The following is a 23,639-nucleotide window of genomic DNA, read 5'->3' as shown; positions in this document are numbered from 1 at the left end:
ATTGCATACAATTAAACACAATGACTTTAATAAAGTAACACACGTGAGAAGATAACATCTCTTCTTTAAATTATTTAGTTATTAATAACCCCATGTGAAAAAGGGAGGGAACTAAGGGTGCTGTCATGGGCCTCCGAAAAATGCCGCTACCCGTAAGTAGCTTAATGCTTTATTCGGACTCCCATGACAGCACCACGAGAGATTTACAGAGATGTAAGACATTTTTAGGGAGGGACCACAGCCTGTAGCACCCTTAACCCGAAGGTGAGATCTGAGGAGAACCCCAAGTCCAATCTATAGTGTTTGAAAAAGGTGGAAGGGGATGACCATGTGGCCGCCTTACATATCTGGTCGACCGACACTCCAGACCTCTCTGCCCAGGATGACGCCATGGCTCGGGTGGAATGTGCCCTCAGATTCTGCGGAGCCGGACCCCCACCTGTCGTGTAAGCAAGAGAGATAGCCTCCCTAATCCATTTAGCTAGTATGTACTTAGATGCTCTAGCCCCTTTCCTTGGACCTTGGAAGGACAGGAATAGCGCATTGTCCTTCTTCCAATCATTAGTGACCGAGATATATTGAAGAAGGCATCTCCTGACATCTAAGGTATGGAGCTCCCTTTCTTTAGGGTTAGAAGGATTAGGGATAAATGAAGGTAAAATTATTTCCTGCGACCTGTGAAACTGTGATACTACTTTTGGTAAGTAGGCTGGGTCTGGTCTAAGGATGACTCTATCCTGAAGAAATTCTGTATACGGGGGATTTCTAGAGAGCGCCTGGATGTCTCCTATTCTGCGAGCTGATGTTATAGCTATTAGGAAAGCTGTTTTAAGAGACAACATCCTGACTGAGGCTTCATTCAACGGCTCAAAAGGGGGTTTTGTCAAAGAAGAAAGGACAAGGTTTAAATCCCAAGGTACCATTTTGTTTCTATAAAGCGGTGTAATTCTACCGACCGCCTTAATAAATCTCGACACCCAGTAGTTTCCCGCAATATTACATGAGAACAAAGCCCCAAGTGCAGAAATTTGTACTTTTAATGTGCTTGTGGAGAGTTTTAACTCTAACCCTCTTTGCAAAAATTCCAATATTTGAGTTATTGGTACACCGTCATTAATATTGAATTCTGAGGAAGTTAAGAACTTTCTCCAGGTTCTGGAGTAGATTCTTGTTGTTATTGGCTTTCTACTCCTTAAAAGGGTATCGACTAATTTAGGAGAGAAGCCTTTATTTTCTAATAATGACCGCTCAAACTCCAAGCCGTCAAATGAAGCCCCTTCACTTGTGGATGGAGTATCGGCCCCTGGGAGAGCAAATTTGGGATATCTGGAAGTACCCAGGGATCGCCCACTGACATCCTCCTGAGCCATGAAAACCAGGTTCTCCTGGGCCAAAAGGGAGCAATCAGAATGAGTCTCGCACAATCTTCTCTGACCTTCCTCACCACTAGAGGTAGTAGGTTCAGTGGCGGGAAGGCGTAGGCCAGAGAAAAATCCCATTTTATGAGGAATGCGTCCACTGCCAGTGGATTCTCCCTGGGATTTAGGGAACAAAAGTTTTTTACTTTTTTGTTTTCCCTTGTGGCAAATAGGTCCACTACCGGTTGACCCCACAAGCGTACAATCTGTCTGAAGATGTCTCCGTTTAGAGACCATTCTCCTTGCTTTAGCACATTGCGGCTGAGAAAGTCCGCTTTTATGTTGTCTCTTCCTGTGATGTGCAGAGCAGTCAAAGATTGTAAATTCTCTTCTGCCATCCGGAGGAGACGATCTGTGATCTGCATCAGAGCCTCGGAGCGTGTCCCTCCTTGATGATTTATATAGGAGACTGCTACTCGGTTGTCTGAAAGGATCCTGACGTGGTGGCCCTGCAGATACATTCATAGTAAGGGATTCCTCCGCCACCTGAGGGGGGTAAGTAAAGCAATCTAATCCCTGTAGATATAATGCTCTCCCCCTCTCCCCTTTACTGAGACCTCACCGTCTGCTGTATACAGGGGCCACATAACTTTTTAGGGCACGAATCAGGTAGGGGAACCCCGCAGATTCCACATTCCCTGTGTTTCGCCTTCCCGGCACATTTCTTCCCCTATAATGGAACATATGAGGGGAATCATGTTACTGAGTGAACTTTCACGAAGATCACTTACCAGCGCTGCCCAAGAAAAAGTACCGGAATACGAGGGGGATTTCTCCTGGCTGATGCTCCAGACCCCTGTCTGGAGGAGCTTTTGTGGCCAGACTCACTACTCCTTTTGTCGCGATCCTTCTCTTTGGGCTTCTGGGATACCTCTTCCAGCACCTGCACGTGCTCGTCCTCCATCTTCTCCAAATATGAGGCCAGAAGCAAGGGATCACGATCCGGAGTTCTCTTTATAGCCCCTCCTCCGGTCAGCAGCTGTACTCAGCGCTCCCCTGCTTGATTATACAGGCCTCCTTCTGGTGCAGGCGGTAAACCGTGGGGCTCAGAACGCCGGCGACGCTACACCGGTGGGCGCCGCCATCTTGGATGCACTGCGCATGCGCAGGATCCTGGAAACCCGGAAGTGACTGCCGGCTCCTCCCCCCGACGTCACCCGGTCTCCCAGCGCTTTCCATCAGCGCTCAGAGCGGCGAGGACGCCGGACAGAGCCGCAGCACCCCCCGGGTGGCGTCCCCAAGCGCCGCCGCAAACCGAGACCCCGGCCACCACAGAAGGACAGGGGACATACTCACCTAGCGCTGCCTTGGAGACAGGACACCACTGGTGACCGCTCCCTGCTGAAATGCCGCCGGCATGCAGTCCTGCCAGGACCATCGCGACATCTTCCAGGAACACCGCACCGGCCGAGGTAGGAGACCCCCTCGCTACCTGAGTCGGCCGGCCGGCCTGGGATCCTTTTGTAAAATCTGCAGGATCCCGTCCCATTAGGAACAGGAAACCAACTGATGCATGGGAGAGGTGCCGCCCTTTTGTATCTGTGGGTTTCCTGTTCCTAAAGGGGCGGATCCCCTCTCTCGTGGTGCTGTCATGGGAGTCCGAATAAATTTGCCATTGAAGGTCCCTCGAATGAAGCTGAGCCCATTGGACTGCAGGGATGCAAACCGTCATGGATCCTAAGAGGGACATAGCTTGACGGAGAGTTATGTAGGGGAAATCCCTCATTCTGCATGTGCATGCAGAGGCAACCGCCGGTTTTAACCCTCCCCCAGCTGCCTCCCATGAACTTTTGAGGAAAGCATTTGCCTTTTTGTTCATGGGATCTTTCAGGACCCCCATGTCCTCAAATGGAAGGGCATGTTTTTTAGATGCCTTAGCGATGGCAACATCTAGTTTAGGGGCTTTCCCTGAAGGAGCAAGATTCGTCATCAAATGGATATTTTCTCTTTGGCGTAAGTAACGCCTTTCTTATAGGCTTTTTCCACTCCTTTTTAATCAATGCTAGAATTCTCTCGGTAAGAGGAAAGGCCCTCCTCTTTTTTTGCTCGAGACCCCCAAACATAATGTCCTGTACCGATCTTTTGGGGTGAGGGTCCGATAGCCCCATAGTGCTCCTAACTGCTTTAACAAGGCTGTCCGTCTCTTCTAGGGGAAAACAGCTACGACCCCCAGAGGAAGATGATGAAGAGGAAGAATTAGATGTATCCGAATCCACCTCTTCGCTATCCATATCACTGGACTCAGGAGTTGGGGATCTGTGTCTAGTCTTTCTTCGCTTTTTACCCCCCTTTAGGGATTTAAAAGTATCTTTCACGTGATTTTTTATCAGGGTTTTGAGGTCTGCTGCGAACCCGGGAAGCCCTTCGGACACTGTCTGTTGTATGCATGCGCTACAAAGCCTCTTCTCCCAGGTAGAAGGAAGATCCTCTCTACAGAGGGTACATACTTTATGCTTATTCTGAGCTTTTCTTCCCCGGTTGGGGATGATTTGCGTCTGTCATCAGCTTATCCCTTGTACCGGACTGCTTGCTATGTAGAGATCCCGAGCGTCCTTTACCGGCAACATCCTGGTGTCCTTTCTGCGGCCGTCGCTTCTGCGGCGGTGATGAACTGGATAGGGGTGATGCCTGTTCCAGGTCGCTCATATCAGGGGAACGCTGGTCAAGCTCCATGACAACCGGTGACAAGGTGTGCTTCCCTTTAGTAGCGGTAATTCCCGCCCTATTTATATTCGCGCATGCGCAGTAAATGCCACCCGCACCACGCGAGACCGCGCATGCGCAGTGGCCGTACTTCTGTCCTGCACAGCGCAAAATCGTGTTTCTGATCTCGAGCGTGCACAAACACCGCCCACAAGATGGCGCCACGCATCATCGCACGTGTAAACTAGATCCCGGAACCCCCGGGCTTCAGCCGACAGACTGATGCTTGGGGGAAGCAGTGTGCTAACCCCCCATCCACAGAGGGACCCCCCCCCCCTTGTATGCCGCTGCTGCTTCTTACCTGGAGAGGTGGCCGCGAACTCCTTGCCACCTCTCCTCGCTCACCCGAGGCCCACTAGCCCCAGCGGTGGCGCCTCGGGTCACCACACCAGCCGAGGCAGGGGGACCACCGCTGCCTGAATCGGACTGATTGGCCCCGGATTCCCACTACGACGTTCGCCTCTGTAGGTCTCCAATCAAGGACAGAAAACCAACTGATGCGGGAGAGAGGTACCGCCTTTTTTATCTGTAGCTTTCCTGTCCTTGGTGGGCAGATCCCCTCTCTCCGTGGTGCCGTCATGGGCGTCAGAGAAAATAGGTATTAAGCTTACCGTTAATTATGTTTCCAGGAGTCCATCCTGACAGCACTATGGAGGACGTCCTCCTCCCCCTTGCTGGGACAGGAAACACACGAGAGTTCAAAAGGTCCGGTCCCACCCCCATTCCTCAGTGTTGTAACAAGAACCGCCTCAAGGGAGATGCAAAAAATAATATTTAATGGTAAAGAACATAACACCATATATTAGGAACATATTACATCATATGTTAGGAACATACTACAGACATGTCAGGTTCATATTACAAAAGCATAGTTATATTAACAGGGAGGGAATTACCCATGCTGTCAGGATGGACTCCTGGAAACATAATTAACGGTAAGCTTAATACCTATTTTCCAGGATGTCATCCTGACAGCACTATGGAGAGTACCAAAGCACCTCCTCAGGGTGGGATTACCGCTTGGAGAACCTTTCTCCCAAATGCAGTCTGCTGACCGGACAGGACATCTAGTTTATAATGCCTACAAAATGTATTTGCACTAGCCCATGTAGCGGCCTTACAAATCTGCTCTAGAGAGGCGCCTGCCCTCTCAGCCCAAGAAGTAGCCATCCCTCTGGTAGAGTGTGCACTAAGACCCTTTGGAGGAGGAATGCCCTCTGACTGATAGGCCTCGGAGATCACAGATGTGATCCATCGAGCAATGGAGGCCTTAGAGGCCTTTTTTCCCTTATTTTTACCGCCAAACAAAATAAACAGATTTGGGTCAATGCGCCATGAGTTGGTGGCTGACAGGTAGTCGATGACCGCCTGTCTGACATCAAAGGAATGCAGAGCTTCCTCTTTAGAATTAGAAGGGTTACAGCAAAAGGATGGTAACACTATCTCCTGGTTTCTATTTTTTAGAGTTCCCACTTTTGGAATGAACGAGGGATCTAGTTTAAGGACCACGCTATCGTCTCTAATCTGGAGGTACGGGTCCCTTGTACACAGGGCTTGAATTTCCCCCACCCTCTTAGCCGTGGTGATCGCCTCCAGGAATGCCGTTTTACGTGTCAGGGCCGAAATGGACATGTTATCTGCCGATGCGTAATTATTTTTGCAGAGGAATCTCAGGACAAGGTTAAGGTCCCAGGGAGGAGATAACTGTCTAATGGTGGGGCGCAATCTTTGGGTTGCTCTGATAAATCTAACTATCCAAGGGTGAGTTGCCAGAGGATAGTCTAGGAAGGAGCTAAGTGCCGAGATCTGCACCTTCAAGGTGCTCGGCCTGAGCCCTTTATCGAACCCAGCCTGCAGAAAGTCCAGAATTCTGGGTAAGTCGGGAGTGCCTGCCGCAACCTCAGACCTGCCACCCTCCAGACAGAAACGCCTCCAGATCTTCAGGTAGATTGTTGACGTGACCGGCTTCCTGCTAGCCTTGATAGTGGTTATGACTTGGTCAGACAGGCCTCTTGCCTTCAGGATGTTCCTTTCAGGATCCAGGCTGAGAGATGTAGTTTCTCTGGGTCCGGATGGAACACTGGGCCCTGGTGGATTACATCTAGTCTGTGAGGGAGCTCCACTGGACTCTCTATCGCCAGGTCTACCAGAAGGGAGAACCAACTCCTCCTTGGCCAGTATGGAACTACCAAAATTACTCGAGCCTGTTCTTCCTTGATCTTCCTGAGAACAGCCGGGATTAATGCTAGAGGAGGGAATGCATATGAGAGGGGCTCCGTCCAACTTTGACTTAGACCATCTATCCCTTCCGGCAGATCCTGAGGGTTCAGCGAGAAGAACCTTGAGACCTTCGAGTTTCTCCTGTTTGCGAAGAGGTCTATACTGGGAGTGCCCCAACGCCGGCACAGCTCCTGGAAGATGTCCTGGTTGAGCTCCCACTCTGTTGCAAACACTCTTCTTCTGCTCAAGTAGTCTGCTACGACATTCTGGGAGCCTTCTAGATGGACTGCAGAGATGGAAAGGACCGACCTTTCTGCCCAGCGAAATATTCTCCCCGCCAGCTCCTGGAGAAGATGGTGCCTTGGGCCTCCTTGGTGTTTTAGGAAGGAAACAGTTGTCACGTTGTCGGACAATATCCTGACATGACGATTCTCCAGAGTGCGACAATTTCTTCTCAGGGCTTCCCAGACAGCATACAGCTCTCTGAAGTTGGATGAGTTGCCTGCTACGTATGGAGGCCATCGTCCCTGGAGGATCCTTCCTTCTAAGTGAGCTCCCCAGCCCCAGGCGCTGGCGTCTGTAGTAACCACTACATAGGGATCGGTAGCCCATAGTACCCCGATTCTTAGATTCTTTGGGTCTGTCCACCAAAGGAGAGATCTTCGTACTGGATCTGGTAGATATAAAATACTGTCCAGAGAAGACTGACGACGGTCCCACTTGTAGAGGATTAAGCTCTGTAGAGGTCTTGAATGGAACTGTGCCCATCTTACGCATGGTATGCATGCCGTCATTAGGCCTAGCACTCTCATGGCCATCCTTATTGAAACTCTGCGTTCTAGTAGGAGTCTGATCTGAATCTGTATTGTCTCCAGCTTGGATTCGGGCAGTAGGGATATTCTGTTTGCAGAATCCAGACAGACACCCAGGAAGACCTTTTTGTGTTCCGGAATCAGGTCTGATTTCTGCCAGTTGACGATCCATCCTGTGTTCCATTACCGCGATGGTCCGGTTCCTGTGATCCGATAGGATCTCTGGTGTTCTTGCTATCAGAAGAAAGTCGTCGAGATAAGGGACTATTATAATCCCCTGGTTTCTCAGGAAAGCCACTATCTCTGACACCAGCTTTGTAAACACACGAGGTGCTGAGGCAAGTCCAAACGGCAGGCACTGGAACTGGTAGTGACAGGTCCCGGACGGCAGAACTACCGCGAACCTCAGAAGCCTCTGAGATAGATGATGGACAGGGACCTGATAATAGGCACTCTTCAAATCGAGAGTGCACATTACCGCGTTCTGATCTACGAGAAGGATTGCAGAACGGATGGACTCCATGCGAAACCTCTTGTACCTGACCCAGGCATTCAGGGGTTTCAAATTTACGATCGTACGTGAGTCGCCTGACAGTTTTGTTATGGAGAACAGGGAGGAGTAGTGACCCTGGCCTACTTCTAGCGGTGGTACTGGTATTATGACTTTTGAGGAAAGCATGTCCATTAAGTCTTTTAACATGGGAGAGTCCTGCATAACCACCGTGGGTACGATGTACCTGTCTGGTGGAGGGGAGTAGAACTCTATACTGTAGCCCTCTGACACAGTGCGAAGGACCCATTGATTCTGTGTGACTCTGCTCCAGTTTACCGCGAAATGGCGAAGCCTTCCCCATAAGAGTGGCGTCATTGTGATTTAGACTTAGAGGAGGGGCTGAAGAAGAAACTTCTGTTCTTACTGCCGTGGCCACGGGAACCCCTATTAAAGCCTCTATTGGACCTTCCCCCTCGGAAGTTGGACCTGTAGTCGGACTGTCTTCTAAAGGGGAACCCCCTCCAAAAGGACTGAGGCCTCTTAGGCTTGTCCTCTGGGAACCCTTTTTTCTTGTCCGAAGCCGACTCTAATATAGTGTCGAGGGAAGGACCAAACACCCTCGCGCCTGAGAAGGGGATTGAGCATAATTTAGTTTTGGACGCGTTATCGCCGGACCAAGACCTCAGCCAGACCGCTCTTCTAGCCGCGTTGGACAATGATCCATTTCTGGCTGAAAATCTGACTGACTCAGCCATCATGTCAGATAGAAAAGCAGTAGCTGATTTCATTATGGGGAGAGAGTTTAGGCTCTCTGCCCTTGGGGTCTTATTAGAGAGATGCTCCTCTAATTGACCCATCCAAAGGTGCATAGACCGGGCTACCGAGGTAGCTGCAATATTGGTTTTAATTAGAGCCGCGGATGACTCCCAGGCTCTTTTTAGCAATATGTCCGCCTTACGATCCATTGGATCGCGCAAGGTCGATGAGTCCTCGAATGGGATAGCTGTCTTTTTGGCGACCTTCGCCACCGGAACATCCACCTTGGGTATCTCGTCCCATAGCTTAACGTCATCAGGCTCAAAGGGTAGGCGCGCCTTAAAGTCTTTAGACAGTGTCAGCCGACGTTCCGCCTCCTTCCACTCTTCGAGCACCATGGCCTTGATATGCTCACTAACCGGGAAGACTGTCTGCCGACGTGACATAAGTCCCCCAAACATCAGGTCCTGCCTGGATTGCGGCTTGGATGTTTCTTCTACTTGCATGGTGCATCGCACCGCTTGCACCAGCTCATTTGTGTCCTCCGCCTGGAAAAGGTACTTTCTCTGACGGTCCTGGCTTCCGGAAGGAAGCTCTCCCTCTTCCTCAGAGACGAGGTCTTCAGAGTCAGACCTGTCATCGGAAGTATAATCCAACTCCCGCCTGGCCCTTTTGCGACTGGGCATAGGGCTGGGCTTTTCCACCATGGTAGCTAGGGAAGCCTGGACCTCTTCTCTGATTAAGGACCTCATCTCAGATAATAAGGTGGGCTGCTCCTCTCTCATAACCTTGGATGTGCAATCTGCACATAAGGTTTTGCCATGGGTGTCCGGGAGTTTTGCATTACATAGTGGACGTCTGCTGGACTTCCCAGAGGCCTTTCCAGATCTCTTAGCTTGACCAGGGGGGACGGCTGGGGTTCCCTTATCCTTAAACGATATAAGATAGGGAAGGTAACAGGGTGGCTTTTTTCCCGGGGTGCTAGGGGAGTTTGCGCTCTGCGCACTTACCCCATCCTCAGGTGGCATGCTCTCCATGATTTCCAAAGTGTCACCGCTGCAGCGACTGCCAAAGCGCCACGATACCAGAGACCCACGCTGGAACGCACGCCTTCCCTGTACATCCAGCGTTACCGGAAGTGACGGTAACGGATGCCGCAAACCGGAAGTGATGCGGTCCCCGGAACTTCCGCCGGAAGAGTCAGAGCCCGGCGTTCACGCTGCTGACCTCGGGAACCGCGTCCGTAGCCGAGAGCCCCCCACCGGGAGGAGCGGCTGCTGGTCTTTGGAGCAGAGGGACCCCCCTCTGGAGGGTTTCTGCCCTGAGCGTCTTGACAGGGGGAAGGATCTGGCAAGCTGCACGATCCCCCTGAGCTCCGGTAAGCTGCGTAGCTTCTCTCATGTGTCCCTTGCAGGGACAGGAAATACACTGAGGAATGGGGGTGGGACCGGACCTTTTGAACTCTCGTGTGTTTCCTGTCCCAGCAAGGGGGAGGAGGACGTCCTCCATAGTGCTGTCAGGATGACGTCCTGGAAAATAGTGACATTCTCACCTTCTGGCATCCCCGGCAGTCTTCCCACTCCTCGTGATGCTCCCCGTTCTGAATAATGCCTCGCGGCAATGACCTGTGATGATGTAGCGGTCTCACGTGATGCTACGTCATCCGGGGTTATTGCCGTGAGGCATTACTGGGAACGCAAGCATCACGAGGAGCAGGAAGACTGCCGGGGAAGCCGGAAGGTGAGAATATCACGATTTTTTATTTTTTTTAACATCATATCTTTTTACTATTGATGCTGCATAGGCAGCATCAATAGTAAAAAGTTGGTCACACTTGTCAAACACTATGTGTGACCAACCTGTCAGTTTTCCAAGCAATGCTACAGATCGCTTGAAAAACGCTAGCATTCCGCAAGCTAATTACACTTGTAAAATGCTAGTGTTTAGCGGGAATACGCATGCCAAGTCCGCATGCGATACACCCGCGGCAGGAGTTGTAGAATTGCCGAGGAAACGTGTGCACTTAGCCTTAAAGTGTTACTCAAAAAAAAGTTAAAGTTATTGCTTATTTATAGAGGTCAGACTCCAAGAAATACTGAAAACAGGGCTCTCGAACCCCATGAAACAGGCTCTGCTGCTTCGTCCTGAATGGCACGGAGGTGTGCATGCTGGGCCTCTGCTCTAGAAATGGTCTACGAGACTGACGAGTGCAGCACTTGGCTATTTACGGCAATCCGATAGACAATGAATGGGGCAGACGCAGAGCATGCACATCTCTGATATCTTCAGGAAAAGTCTGCAGAGCCCTATTCTCGGGAGTCTGAGAGCCTCAATCTCTGGTTTATTTAAGATACCAGTTGTTGTACCCTCAACAATAAGTTTTTCCCTATCCAATGACTAGATAAAAACTTGATTTTTTTTTTTTTTTTTTTAAAGAACCCTGTTACATGGTGTCTCAACAATGGACTGTAATCTTTATATATAAGAGGCATCGTGATTACTCGCTAATCCCGCCCCCTGCACAGTAGCTCCGCCCCCACATCACCACACACACAATCCCGCCCCCCACCATATAATCCCGCCCCAACACATCACCACACATAATCCCACCCCCCACCACACATAATCCCACCCCCCACCAATTTATGTTTCGTTATGACATTTGTTTAGATGCTGGAATGAATAAAAAACGCACATCTAACTGAATCCAGTTTGTTTTTGATTTTACACTGAATAAAATGTGTTACTAGTATTATTCAGATTTTTAATGATTATTATTGTTATTAACTTCATTTTAAGTTAATTTACCACCTGTGTAAGCGCTATTGAATGTTGTCATTATTTACTTTAGGTTAATCACTAGCAGCGTTAATTAGATAGCAATGAGCGTGCCGAGCGTTAGCTGGCTGGAAACAGCTAGTTACTAACATATAAAGAGCATTTCTGTGCCATGGCGCTTACCTTGGAATGTAAAGGTTTTGCCTGCATTAGTGACGCCGTATGTAAAGATCAGACGACTCTGTCCTTTCATAAAATCAATTACTTGTTTCTTTAAAGTGCCCTCAAAAAACTGACTTTGAGTCGTTTCGGGACCAAACACCTGTTTTAGAGGATACAACAACCATTTTAAAGCAACCACAACATGGTTTTAGAATACATCAATTATTTGTTCATCAGGAGAATGGTTCTTACATGAGTAAAGGTGAACTTCTGGGCCATCGAACCAGTGCTTTTATCACTCAGCCGGCAAGCCTGAGAACTAAGAGGAGCCTTCACCAGCACACTACAGGGGTCAGGAATACTGACACAATCCTAGGAAAAGCACAATATTAGAAAACTACAATAACAGACGGGTCACCTACAGCCATGTGACACTCACCTGGGACTCCCTCTGCTCAATCTCAGGCCCGGTAAAAGGTCTCACACGAAGATAAACATGCATAGGCTCTTTAGCATCTAATGAGCTTTTCTAGTATAAAAAGAAAAAAAAGAAATATATTAACCGCTGTTCCAAACTCTTCATTACCATATATCCTCCTAGAATAGACTGGCATATGCTGCATAATGGACCATACATTGGGAAACTGATTCTAAGGCACAACTACAGGAGCTTCTCATAAAATTAGAATATCAAAGTTAATTTCCGTTCTTCAATACAAAAAGTGAAACTCATATAGAGTCATTACAAACAGAGTGATCTATTTCAAGTATTTCTGTTAATGTTAATGATTATGGCTTACAGCCAATGAAAACCCAAAAGTCATTATCTCAGTAAATTAGAATAATTAACATAAAACACCTGCAAAGGCTTCCTAAGGGTTTAAAAAGATCCATCCCTTAGGGCAGAGACAGACTGACGTATTTCTCATGCGAGAATCGCATCGTAAAGCTTGTACTGGCTGTCGGCTCTCCTGACCTGAGATTGGCAGCTGCATAGTAACTCATCTTGCTGTCATGCTCGGGTCAGGAGATGTGGCGGCCAGTCCGTGCAGTGCAATGCGATTATCGCACGAGAAATACAGCAGCGTGCCTAGAAAGGGACCACGGTTATTGCCCCCCCGGCTAAAAACCTCTGCCCCCAGTCACCTCAGAATAGGCATATCTGTAAGATGCGCCTATTCTGGCACTTAGCCTCTTTCTTCCCACTCCCCTGTAGCTGTGGGATATGGGGTAATAAAGGGTTAATGTCACCTTGCTAATGTAAGGTGACATTAAGCATGGTTAATAATGGAGAGATGTCAATAAGACACCTATCCATTATTAATCCAATTATAGTAAAGGGTTAATAATACACACACATTATGAATTAAGTATTTTAATGAAATAAATACACACATGGGGGTTGTAAAATCTTTATTGTACGCTTAATCCACCTGAAGACCCTCGTTGTGTAAAAGAAAAAAAAAGCAACAATATCCCATGCCTCTCCGGCACTCAGTTATGTCCCACGCTGTAAATCCATCTGAAGGGGTTAAATAATTTTACAACCAGGAGCCTGCCAATGCAACTGTTGCTCCTGGCTGTAAACACTGGGGAATGAATGTAATGCAGGGGAAGGTAGTAGACTTGCGGTGATGCGCCCCCTGCTGGCATAAACTCATGTGAACTCTAGCGTGAGAAAATATTCAGAAAAATTCCCACGTTTCTTCCCCTGTTCAGCGGTCACTTGTACCACTCATTACAGTAATGAATATGCGGCTCCACCCCTATGGGACTGGAGTCCATATTCATTACTTTAATGAGCCGCACCACGTGACCGCTGAACAGAGTCACACTGATGGTCCGTGTGTAATCCGTATTTTTCTCGTCCTCATAGACTTTCATTGACAGATTTATTGCGCAATACGCTGACAAACGCAGCATGCTGTGATTTTCTACGCACGTAAAATACAGCTGCGAAATATACGGCAGATAGGAGCTGCCCCATAGAGAATCATTGGTCCGTCTGCAGTGCGTTGTTTTTGCACCTCTCATACATCCGTAAAACTCTAGTGTGACCCCGGCCTTACTGTTAACTCAGTGGTCCAAGACATTTTCATATGAAAGTAAATTTTGCATTTCTTTTGGAAATCAGGGTCCCAGAGTCTGGAGGAAGAGTGGAGAGACCACAATCCAAGCTGCTTGAGGTCTAGTGTGAAGTTTCCACAATCAGTGATGGTTTGGGAAGCCATGTCATCTGCTGGTGTAGGTCCACTGTTTTATCAAGACCAAAGTCAGTGCAGCCGTCTATCAAGAAATGTTAGAGCACTTCATGCTTCCCTCTGCTGACAAGCTTTTTGCAGATGGAAATTTCATTCTCCATTAGGACTTGGCACCTGTCCACACTGTAAAAAGTACCAATAACTGGTTTAAAAACAACAGTATCACTGTGCTTGATTGGCCAGCAAATTCACCTGACATTAACCCCATAGAGAATCTATGGGGTATTGTCAAGAGGAAGATGAGAGACACCAGACCCAACAATGCAGAGGAGCTGAAGGCTGCTATCAAAGCAACCTGGGCCTCCATAACCCCTCAGCAGTGCCACAGGCTGATCGCCTCCATGACACGCCGCATTGATGCAGTAACTGATGCAAAAGGAGCCCCGACCAAGTATTGCGAAGACATACATTTCAGTAGGCCAACATTTTGGATTTTAATAGCATTTTTCAAGCTGGTGTTATGAAGTATTCTAATTTACTGAGATAATGACTTATGGGTTTTCATTGGCTGTATGCCATAATCATCAACATTAAGGCTATGTGCACACATTCCTGATTTTTCGCGATAAAACTGCGAAAAAAACGCATCCATTAAGCATCCTATTAATAGAATGCAATCCGCAATTTTGGTGCACATGATGCATTTTTTTTCCGCGAAAAAAAAATGCATTGCGATAAAAAAAAAGCAGCATGTTCATTAATTTTGTGGATTTTTCGCGTTTTTGCAGCTATATATTGCATTGGGGAAGCTGCGGAAAAATCCAAAAAACGCATGCAGATTTCCTGCAGAAAAAGTCCAGTTTGAGTCAGGAAGTTTCTGCAAAGATTCCTGACGTGTGCACATAGCCTAACAGAAATAAACACTTGAAATAGATCACTCTGTAATGACTATATAATATGTAAGTTTCACTTTTTGTTTTGAAGAACTGAAATAAATTAACTTTTTGATAATATTCTAGTTTTATGAGAAGCACCTGTATGTAAAATCACATGCTTGCAGTCACATTTTTGCCTAGTGAAGAAATGCACTTTCTTCTTTTGCAATCACGATTTAGGGTATGTGCACACGTCCAGATTTCTTGCAGAAATTTCCTGAAGAAAACCGGAAATTTTCTGCAAGAAATCCGCATATTTTTTTTTGCGTTTTTTTTTTCCGTTTTTTTCGCGTTTTTTTAGCATTCTGCAAGCGTAATTAGCTTGCAGAATGCTAAAGTTTTCCAAGCGATCTGTAGCATCGCTTGGAAAACTGACTGACAGCTTGGTCACACTTGTCAAACATAGCGTTTGACAAGTGTGACCATCTTTTTACTATAGATGCTGCCTATGCAGCATCTATAGTAAAAGATAGAATGTTTAAAAATAATTTAAAAAAATGGTTATACTCACCTGCAGACCTCAGTGGCGTCCGTTCCTATAGATGCCGGAGTGGTTCAGGACCTTCCATGACGTCGTGGTCACATGACCGGTCTCGACTAGGGTTGAGCGAAACGGGTCGATCATTTTCAAAAGTCGCCGACTTTTGGCTAAGTCGGCGTCTCATGAAACCCGATCCGACCCCTGTGCTTGTCGGCCATGCGGTACGCGACTTTCGCGCCAAAGTCGCGTTTCAATGACGCGAAAAGCGCCATTTCTCAGCCAATGAAGGTGAACGCAGAGTGTGGGCAGCGTGATGACATAGATCCTGGTCCCCACCATCTTAGAGAAGGGCATTGCAGTGATTGGCTTGCTGTCTGCGGCGTCACAGGGGCTATAAAGGGGCGTTCCCGCCGACCGCCATCTTACTGCTGCTGATCTGAGCTTAGGGACAGGTTGCTGCCGCTTCATCAGAAGCAGGGAGAGCGTTAGGCAGGGTCCACTAACCACCAAACCGCTTGTGCTGCAGCGATTTCCACTGTCCAACACCACCTTCGGTGTGCAGGAACAGTGGAAGCTATTTTTTTTTTTTTTTCCCCTCAGCGCTGTAGCTCATTGGGCTGCCCTAGAAGGCTCCGTGATAGCTGTATTGCTGTGTGTACGCCACTGTGGAAACCAACTGCTTTTTTCAAAGCACATATCCTCTTGTTCCTTCCTTTCTGCACAGCTATCTTTTTTGTTTGTCCACACTTTTTATTTAATTTGTGCATCAGTCCACTCCTATTGCTGCCTGCCATACCTGGCTTACATTACTGCAGGGAGATAGTAATTGTAGGACAGTTTTTTTTTTTTTTTTGTTTTTTTTTTGTGGGAGATTAAGATTGGCATTTCTGCTACAGTGCCATCCCTGTGTGTGCCATCTCTCACTGAGTGGGCCATAGAAAGCCTATTTATTTTTTCCGTGATTTGTGTTCTAAAATCTACCTCAACACAGAAACACTACATCAATCAGTGGGAGAAAAATATTGGCCTCAGTCAGGGCTTGTGTGCCACTGCTGTGTGTGCGCTATCTCTCATTCAGTGGGCTATAGCAAGCCTATATTTTTTTTTTTTTTTTTTTTTTTTAATATTATTTGGTTTCAAAAGTCTCCCTGAAAAAAAAAAAAAACCTAAAAAAACAGTGGGAGAGTAATATTGCCCTTTCAGCTTGTGTGCCAGTCTTGACTCCTGGGTGTGCCACCTCTCTCCCTCTCATTCAGTGGGCCATAGAAAGCCTATTTATTTTTTTTTTTAAATATTATTGGGTTTCTAAAGTCTCCCTGAAAAAAACAAAAAATACATAAAAAAACAGTGGGAGAGTAATATTGCCCTTTCAGCTTGTGTGCCAGTCTTGACTCCTGGGTGTGCCACCTCTCTCCCTTTCATTCAGTGGGCCATAGAAAGCCTATTTTTTTTTTTTTAATATTATTTGGTTTCTAATTCTCCCTGAAAAAAAAAAAAAAACCTAAAAAAACAGTGGGAGAGTAATATTGCCCTTTCAGCTTGTGTGCCAGTCTTGACTCCTGGGTGTGCCACCTCTCTCCCTCTCATTCAGTGGGCCATAGAAAGCCTATTTATTTTTTTTTTTAAATATTATTGGGTTTCTAAAGTCTCCCTGAAAAAACAAAAAATACATAAAAAAACAGTGGGAGAGTAATATTGCCCTTTCAGCTTGTGTGCCAGTCTTGACTCCTGGGTGTGCCACCTCTCTCCCTTTCATTCAGTGGGCCATAGAAAGCCTATTTATTTTTTCCGTGATTTGTGTTCTAAATTCTACCTCAACACAAAAACACTACATCAATCAGTGGGAGAAAAATATTGGCCTCAGTAAGGGCTTGTGTGCCACTGCTGTGTGTGCTATCTCTCATTCAGTGGGCTATAGCAAGCCTATTTTTTTTTTTTTTTTTTTTTTTTAATATTATTTGGTTTCTAAAGTCTCCCTGAAAAAAAAAAAAAACCTAAAAAAACAGTGGGAGAGTAATATTGCCCTTTCAGCTTGTGTGCCAGTCTTGACTCCTGGGTGTGCCACCTCTCTCCCTCTCATTCAGTGGGCCATAGAAAGCCTATTTATTTTTTTTTTTAAATATTATTGGGTTTCTAAAGTCTCCCTGAAAAAACAAAAAATACATAAAAAAACAGTGGGAGAGTAATATTGCCCTTTCAGCTTGTGTGCCAGTCTTGACTCCTGGGTGTGCCACCTCTCTCCCTTTCATTCAGTGGGCCATAGAAAGCCTATTTTTTTTTTTTTTAATATTATTTGGTTTCTAATTCTCCCTGAAAAAAAAAAAAAAACCTAAAAAAACAGTGGGAGAGTAATATTGCCCTTTCAGCTTGTGTGCCAGTCTTGACTCCTGGGTGTGCCACCTCTCTCCCTCTCATTCAGTGGGCCATAGAAAGCCTATTTATTTTTTTTTTTAAATATTATTGGGTTTCTAAAGTCTCCCTGAAAAAACAAAAAATACATAAAAAAACAGTGGGAGAGTAATATTGCCCTTTCAGCTTGTGTGCCAGTCTTGACTCCTGGGTGTGCCACCTCTCTCCCTTTCATTCAGTGGGCCATAGAAAGCCTATTTTTTTTTTTTTTAATATTATTTGGTTTCTAATTCTCCCTGAAAAAAAAAAAAAAAACCTAAAAAAACAGTGGGAGAGTAATATTGCCCTTTCAGCTTGTGTGCCAGTCTTGACTCCTGGGTGTGCCACCTCTCTCCCTCTCATTCAGTGGGCCATAGAAAGCCTATTTATTTTTTTTTTTAAATATTATTGGGTTTCTAAAGTCTCCCTGAAAAAACAAAAAATACATAAAAAAACAGTGGGAGAGTAATATTGCCCTTTCAGCTTGTGTGCCAGTCTTGACTCCTGGGTGTGCCACCTCTCTCCCTTTCATTCAGTGGGCCATAGAAAGCCTATTTTTTTTTTTTTTTTAATATTATTTGGTTTCTAATTCTCCCTGAAAAAAAAAAAAAAACCTAAAAAAACAGTGGGAGAGTAATATTGCCCTTTCAGCTTGTGTGCCAGTCTTGACTCCTGGGTGTGTCACCTCTCTCCCTCTCATTCAGTGGGCCATAGAAAGCCTATTTATTTTTTTTTTTAAATATTATTGGGTTTCTAAAGTCTCCCTGAAAAAACAAAAAATACATAAAAAAACAGTGGGAGAGTAATATTGCCCTTTCAGCTTGTGTGCCAGTCTTGACTCCTGGGTGTGCCACCTCTCTCCCTTTCATTCAGTGGGCCATAGAAAGCCTATTTTTTTTTTTTTTAATATTATTTGGTTTCTAAAGTCTCCCTGAAAAAAACAAAAAAAAACATAAAAAACAGTGGGAGAGTAATATTGCCCTTTCAGCTTGTGCGCCAGTCTTGACTCCTGGTTGTGCCACCTCTCTCTCTCTAATTGTGGGCCATAGAAAGCCTTTTTTTTTTTTTTTTTTAATATTATTTGGTTTCTAAAGTCTCCCTGAGAAAAAAAAATAAATAAATTAGGTGGGAGATTAATATTGACATTAGTGCTTGAGTGACAGTCCTGCGTGTGTGTCATCTCTGTGATTTTGTGCCACAGAAAACAGAGTGTGTAACATTGTGCCTGATTTTCCTTGTGGTCTCACCAACCTGTTAAGGGATATTGAAATCATACTGAAGTTATAGCTCACCGTGTAAGTTGTTTGATAGCAACAAATAAAGTTACTTTGGTTAAGATTTTAAAACAATGAGGAAGTCTGGTGCAAGAGGTCGTCGTGGGCGTTCATTGTCAGCTGGTAATGATGGTAGTGGTAGTGGAGCATCAGGTGGTCGTGGGGATAAAAATATTCCACCTAAGTCTGGAGCTGTGGAGCCAGTTTCGTCGTCAGGCTACACAAGGCCTCGAACGCTCTCTTTTCTGGGAGTAGGAAAACCGCTTTTAAAGGCGGAGCAGCAACAGCAAGTTTTGGCTTACATTGCAGACTCAGCCTCTAGCTCTTTTGCCTCCTCTTCCGAAACTGGTAAATGTAAAAGCAGCGCGTCGCTTGTGGATGTTCACGGTCAGGGACAAGTCGCTTCCTTGTCCTCCTCAGCAAAAACTACAACAAGAGAGAAGGATGCAGCAGGCGACACAACGGGTCACTCCATGGAGCTCTTTACACATACCGTCCCTGGCTTAGAAAGTGAAACATTTAACAGGCCATGCCCATTACAAGTATATTCTGACATGGAGTGCACTGATGCACAGCCACAGCCAGAGTACTATGCTGCTCCTTTGACTCAGACCACCACATTGCCCTCTCAGGGTACAGATCCACAATCAGACCCTGATGAGACTATGTTGCCCCGCCACGAACGCTATACCACCGACCGACACAGTGACACAGACGAAGTTGCACACGAGCTCGAAGAGGAGGTAATAGATGACCCAGTTATTGACCCCGATTGGCAGCCATTGGGGGAACAGGGTGCAGGCGGCAGTAGTTCAGAAGCGGAGGTGGAGGAGGGGCCGCAGCAGGCATCAACATCGCAACAGGTTCCATCTGCCGGGCCCGTATCTGGACCAAAACGCGTGTCAAAGCCAAAACCTGTTGGAGCACAGCGTTGCCATCCGGTTAAAGCTCAGTCTGCAATCCCTGAAAAGGGATCAGAGTCTAGGAAGAGTGCAGTCTGGCATTTTTTTAAACAACATCCAACTGATCAGCGCAAAGTCATCTGTCAAAAATGTTCAACTAGCTTAAGCAGAGGTCAGAATCTGAAAAGTCTAAATACTAGTTGCATGCATAGACACTTAACCACCATGCATTCTCAAGCCTGGACTAACTACCAAACGTCCCTCAAGGTTGTAGCACCCTCGGCCAATGAAGCTAGTCAGCAACGCAACATCCCTTCCGTCACTGTAAGGCCACCATTTTCCGCACCACCGGCAGTATCTGTGCAGGTTTCTTTGCCAGCCAAAAGCAGTCAGGGTCAGGGAATCACCAGTTTTGTAGGAGGAAATATTGCATCTAGGGCACCGGCGGAAACAATACCGTCTCCAACCGTCTCTCAGTCTGCCATGTACACCGGCACACCCGAAAGTTCCACGATCTACAGCTCTCCAGTCCAGCTCACCCTACATGAGACTCTGGTTAGAAAAAGGAAGTACTTATCCTCGCATCCGCGTACACAGGGTTTTAACGCCCACATAGCTAGACTAATCTCGTTAGAGATGATGCCCTACCGGTTAGTTGAAAGCGAAGCTTTCAAAGCCCTGATGGAGTACGCTGAACCACGATACGAGCTACCCAGTCGACACTTTTTTTCCAGAAAAGCCATCCCAGCCCTGCACCAGCATGTTAAACAGCGCATCGTCCATGCACTCAGGCAATCTGTGAGTACAAAGGTGCACCTGACTACAGATGCATGGACCAGTAGGCATGGCCAGGGACGTTATGTGTCCATCACGGCACACTGGGTGAATGTGGTGGATGCAGGGTCCACAGGCGACATCAATTTAGGGACAGTTGTGCCTAGCCCACGGTCTAGGAAACAGTTGGCTGTAGGCGTTCGCACCCCCTCCTCCTCCTCCTCGTCCTCCTGCAGAAGCTACAGCTCTTCCACAGAACGCAGTCGGCCAACCACTCCATCGGCAGATGACACTGTTGCACACCAGTTGTCCCATTATGGGCCAGCTACTGCCAAGCGTCAGCAGGCTGTATTGGCTATGAAGTGTTTGGGCGACAACAGACACACCGCGGAAGTTCTGTCCGAGTTCTTGCAACAAGAAACGCAGTCGTGGCTGGGCACAGTAGATCTTGAGGCAGGCAAGGTAGTGAGTGATAACGGAAGGAATTTCATGGCTGCCATCTCCCTTTCCCAACTGAAACACATTCCTTGCCTGGCTCACACCTTAAACCTGGTGGTGCAGTGCTTATTGAAAACTTATCCTGGGTTCTCCGACCTGCTCCTCAAAGTGCGTGCACTTTGCTCACATATCCGACGTTCGCCTGTACACGCCAGCCGTATGCAGACCTATCAGCGGTCTTTGAACCTTCCCCAGCATCGCCTAATCATAGACGTTGCAACAAGGTGGAACTCAACACTGCACATGCTTCAGAGACTGTGCGAACAGAGGCGTGCTGTTATTTATTTGTGGGAGGATACACGGGCAGGCAGTAGGATGGCAGACATGGAGTTGTCAGGTGTGCAGTGGTCGAAGATACAAGACATGTGTCAAGTCCTTCAGTGTTTTGAGGAATGCACACGGCTGGTTAGTGCAGACAACGCCGTAATAAGCATGAGCATCCCCCTAATGCGTCTGCTGATGCAAAGTTTGACGCACATAAAGGAGCAGGCGTCTGCACCAGAGGAAGAGGGAAGCCTTGATGACAGTCAGCCATTGTCTGGTCAGGGCAGTGTACAGGACGAGGTAGCGGGCGAAGAGGAGGTGGAGGACGAGGAGGATGATGGGGATGAGTATATTTTTAATGCGGAAACTTTCACGGGGGCACAGGAAATTGGTTGCGTGTCACGGCCGGGTTCTGGTTTTTTGAGGGACACAAGTGACGTAGATTTGCCTGCAACTGCCCCTCAACCAATCACAACCGGAGATTTGACAAGTGGAACTTTGGCCCACATGGCGGATTATGCCTTACGTATCCTACAAAGGGACACACGCATTACGAAAATGATGAACGATGACGATTACTGGTTGGCCTGCCTCCTTGATCCACGCTATAAAGGCAAATTGCAAAATATTATGCCACATGAGAACTTGGAACTAATATTAGCAACCAAACAATCAACTCTTGTTGACCGTTTGCTTCAGGCATTCCCAGCACACAGCGCACGTGATCGTTCTCACACGAGCTCCAGGGGGCAGCAGACTAGGAGTGTTAGGGGTGCACACATCAGAAGTGGCGTTGGACAGAGGGGTTTTCTGACCAGGTTGTGGAGTGATTTTGCTATGACCGCAGACAGGACAGGTACTGCTGCATCAATTGAAAGTGACAGGAGACAACATTTGTCCAGTATGGTTACTAACTATTTTTCATCCCTTATCGATGTTCTCCCTCAACCGTCATTCCCATTTGATTACTGGGCCTCCAAATTAGACACCTGGCCAGAATTGGCAGAATATGCATTGCAGGAGCTTGCTTGCCCGGCAGCAAGTGTCCTATCAGAAAGAGTATTCAGTGCTGCAGGGTCAATATTAACCGAAAAAAGGACTCGTCTGGCTACCCAAAATGTTGACGATCTAACATTCATTAAAATGAACCACAACTGGATTTCAAAATCTTTTGCCCCACCTTGCCCGGCCGACACCTAGCTTTCCTATGAAAAGCTCTTGCCTGTGAATTACTTTTCTAATGTCTAATTTGCTGCTGCAGATTGTACAGCATACGACATGTTTACACCTCCCTAAATGGCCAAACTCCCCACACGGGGCCGTGGTATCGCGACTTGGCGCAAGCACCCGTGAGACTGCTGTTTGTCTGAAGAGGTGGGTGTGCTCGCTTTTGGTTGACGGCATTGCTACTGGGTCCCTCATAGTACAATGTAGTGTCTCTGGCGGTGGTGGTGCGCACCCAACGTCAGACACACCGTTGTAACATGAGTGGCCCTGGGGCGGTCCCGCCGGCCTCAAGAGAGTTCCCCCCTACCCCAGCTCAAACTGGGCTCTACTACGTGCAAAATTATGTCGCACAGCTCCACCAATCTTTAGTCTATTCGCTGACATCATTCAATGTCTGGCACTGACAATACAAATTTGTAGACATCTATGATGCAACTTAAAGTAGTCTGTGTCTGTGTCCTATATTGGCACCATTAAATAGTTACTGCCAAATTACTATGTCAGAAACACAGCAGATGAGCCCACCCCTGTACCTAAGTATGCCATCTTTTTTTTTGTTTTGGTTGTTTTGCGAGACATTAACATCTATTTATATTTTGGGAGTACTGGGACAGACACTCCTTGCACTACTCCTCCACTCAGCACCAAGCTGCCTGCCCGTGTATCCATGTAACCGCTGTAAAACTGCCATGAGCCTATTGTTTGTTATTTTAGGCCTTTGATAGCCTGTCTGCGGTCCCTACTCCTCCACTGACCACCAAGCTGCCTGCCCGTGTATCCATGTAACCGCTGTAAAACTGCCATGAGCCTATTGTTTGTTATTTTAGGCCTTTGAAGCCTTTCTGCGCTCCCTCCTTCCACTAGTCCTCCACTGACCAGACCACTGCTGCCCGTGTACCCCTGGAACCAATTTTAAAGTGCCTACAGCCAGCCCATTTTATTGTGTTAGGCCTTCGAAGCCTGTCTGCGGTCCCTCCTTCCACTAGGCCTCCACTGACCAGACCACTGCTGCCCGTGTACCCCTGGAACCAATTTTAAAGTGCCTACAGCCAGCCCATTTTATTGTGTTAGGCCTTCGAAGCCTGTCTGCGGTCCATACTTCCACTAGTCCTCCACTGACCAGACCACTGCTGCCCGTGTACCCCTGGAACCAATTTTAAAGTGCCTACAGCCAGCCCATTTTATTGTGTTAGGCCTTCGAAGCCTGTCTGCGGTCCCTCCTTCCACTAGGCCTCCACTGACCAGACCACTGCTGCCCGTGTACCCCTGGAACCAATTTTAAAGTGCCTACAGCCAGCCCATTTTATTGTGTTAGGCCTTCGAAGCCTGTCTGCGGTCCATACTTCCACTAGG

At 47.1% G+C, this 23,639-nt stretch overlaps 1 protein-coding gene across 3 annotated transcripts in view; it reads right to left on the bottom strand.

The window, feature by feature from the left end:
- Positions 1–23,639, bottom strand: part of KIF20B (kinesin family member 20B) — a 190,227-nt gene that overhangs the window by 136,447 nt on the left and 30,141 nt on the right. For all 3 annotated transcript variants that reach the window (XM_077258943.1, XM_077258940.1, XM_077258941.1), the window contains exons 3-5: positions 11,782–11,871; positions 11,595–11,714; positions 11,364–11,502 (exon numbers count right to left, since the gene is read on the bottom strand). In XM_077258943.1, the coding sequence (XP_077115058.1) occupies positions 11,364–11,502; positions 11,595–11,714; positions 11,782–11,871 (349 nt within the window). The remainder of the gene's footprint in view (positions 1–11,363; positions 11,503–11,594; positions 11,715–11,781; positions 11,872–23,639) is intronic.

Source organism: Ranitomeya variabilis, chromosome 4 (assembly GCF_051348905.1).
Source record: "Ranitomeya variabilis isolate aRanVar5 chromosome 4, aRanVar5.hap1, whole genome shotgun sequence".
NCBI lineage: Eukaryota > Metazoa > Chordata > Amphibia > Anura > Dendrobatidae > Ranitomeya > Ranitomeya variabilis.
The sequence above is the reverse complement of the archived record's forward strand: the minus strand, read 5'-3'. Positions and strand labels throughout refer to the sequence as shown.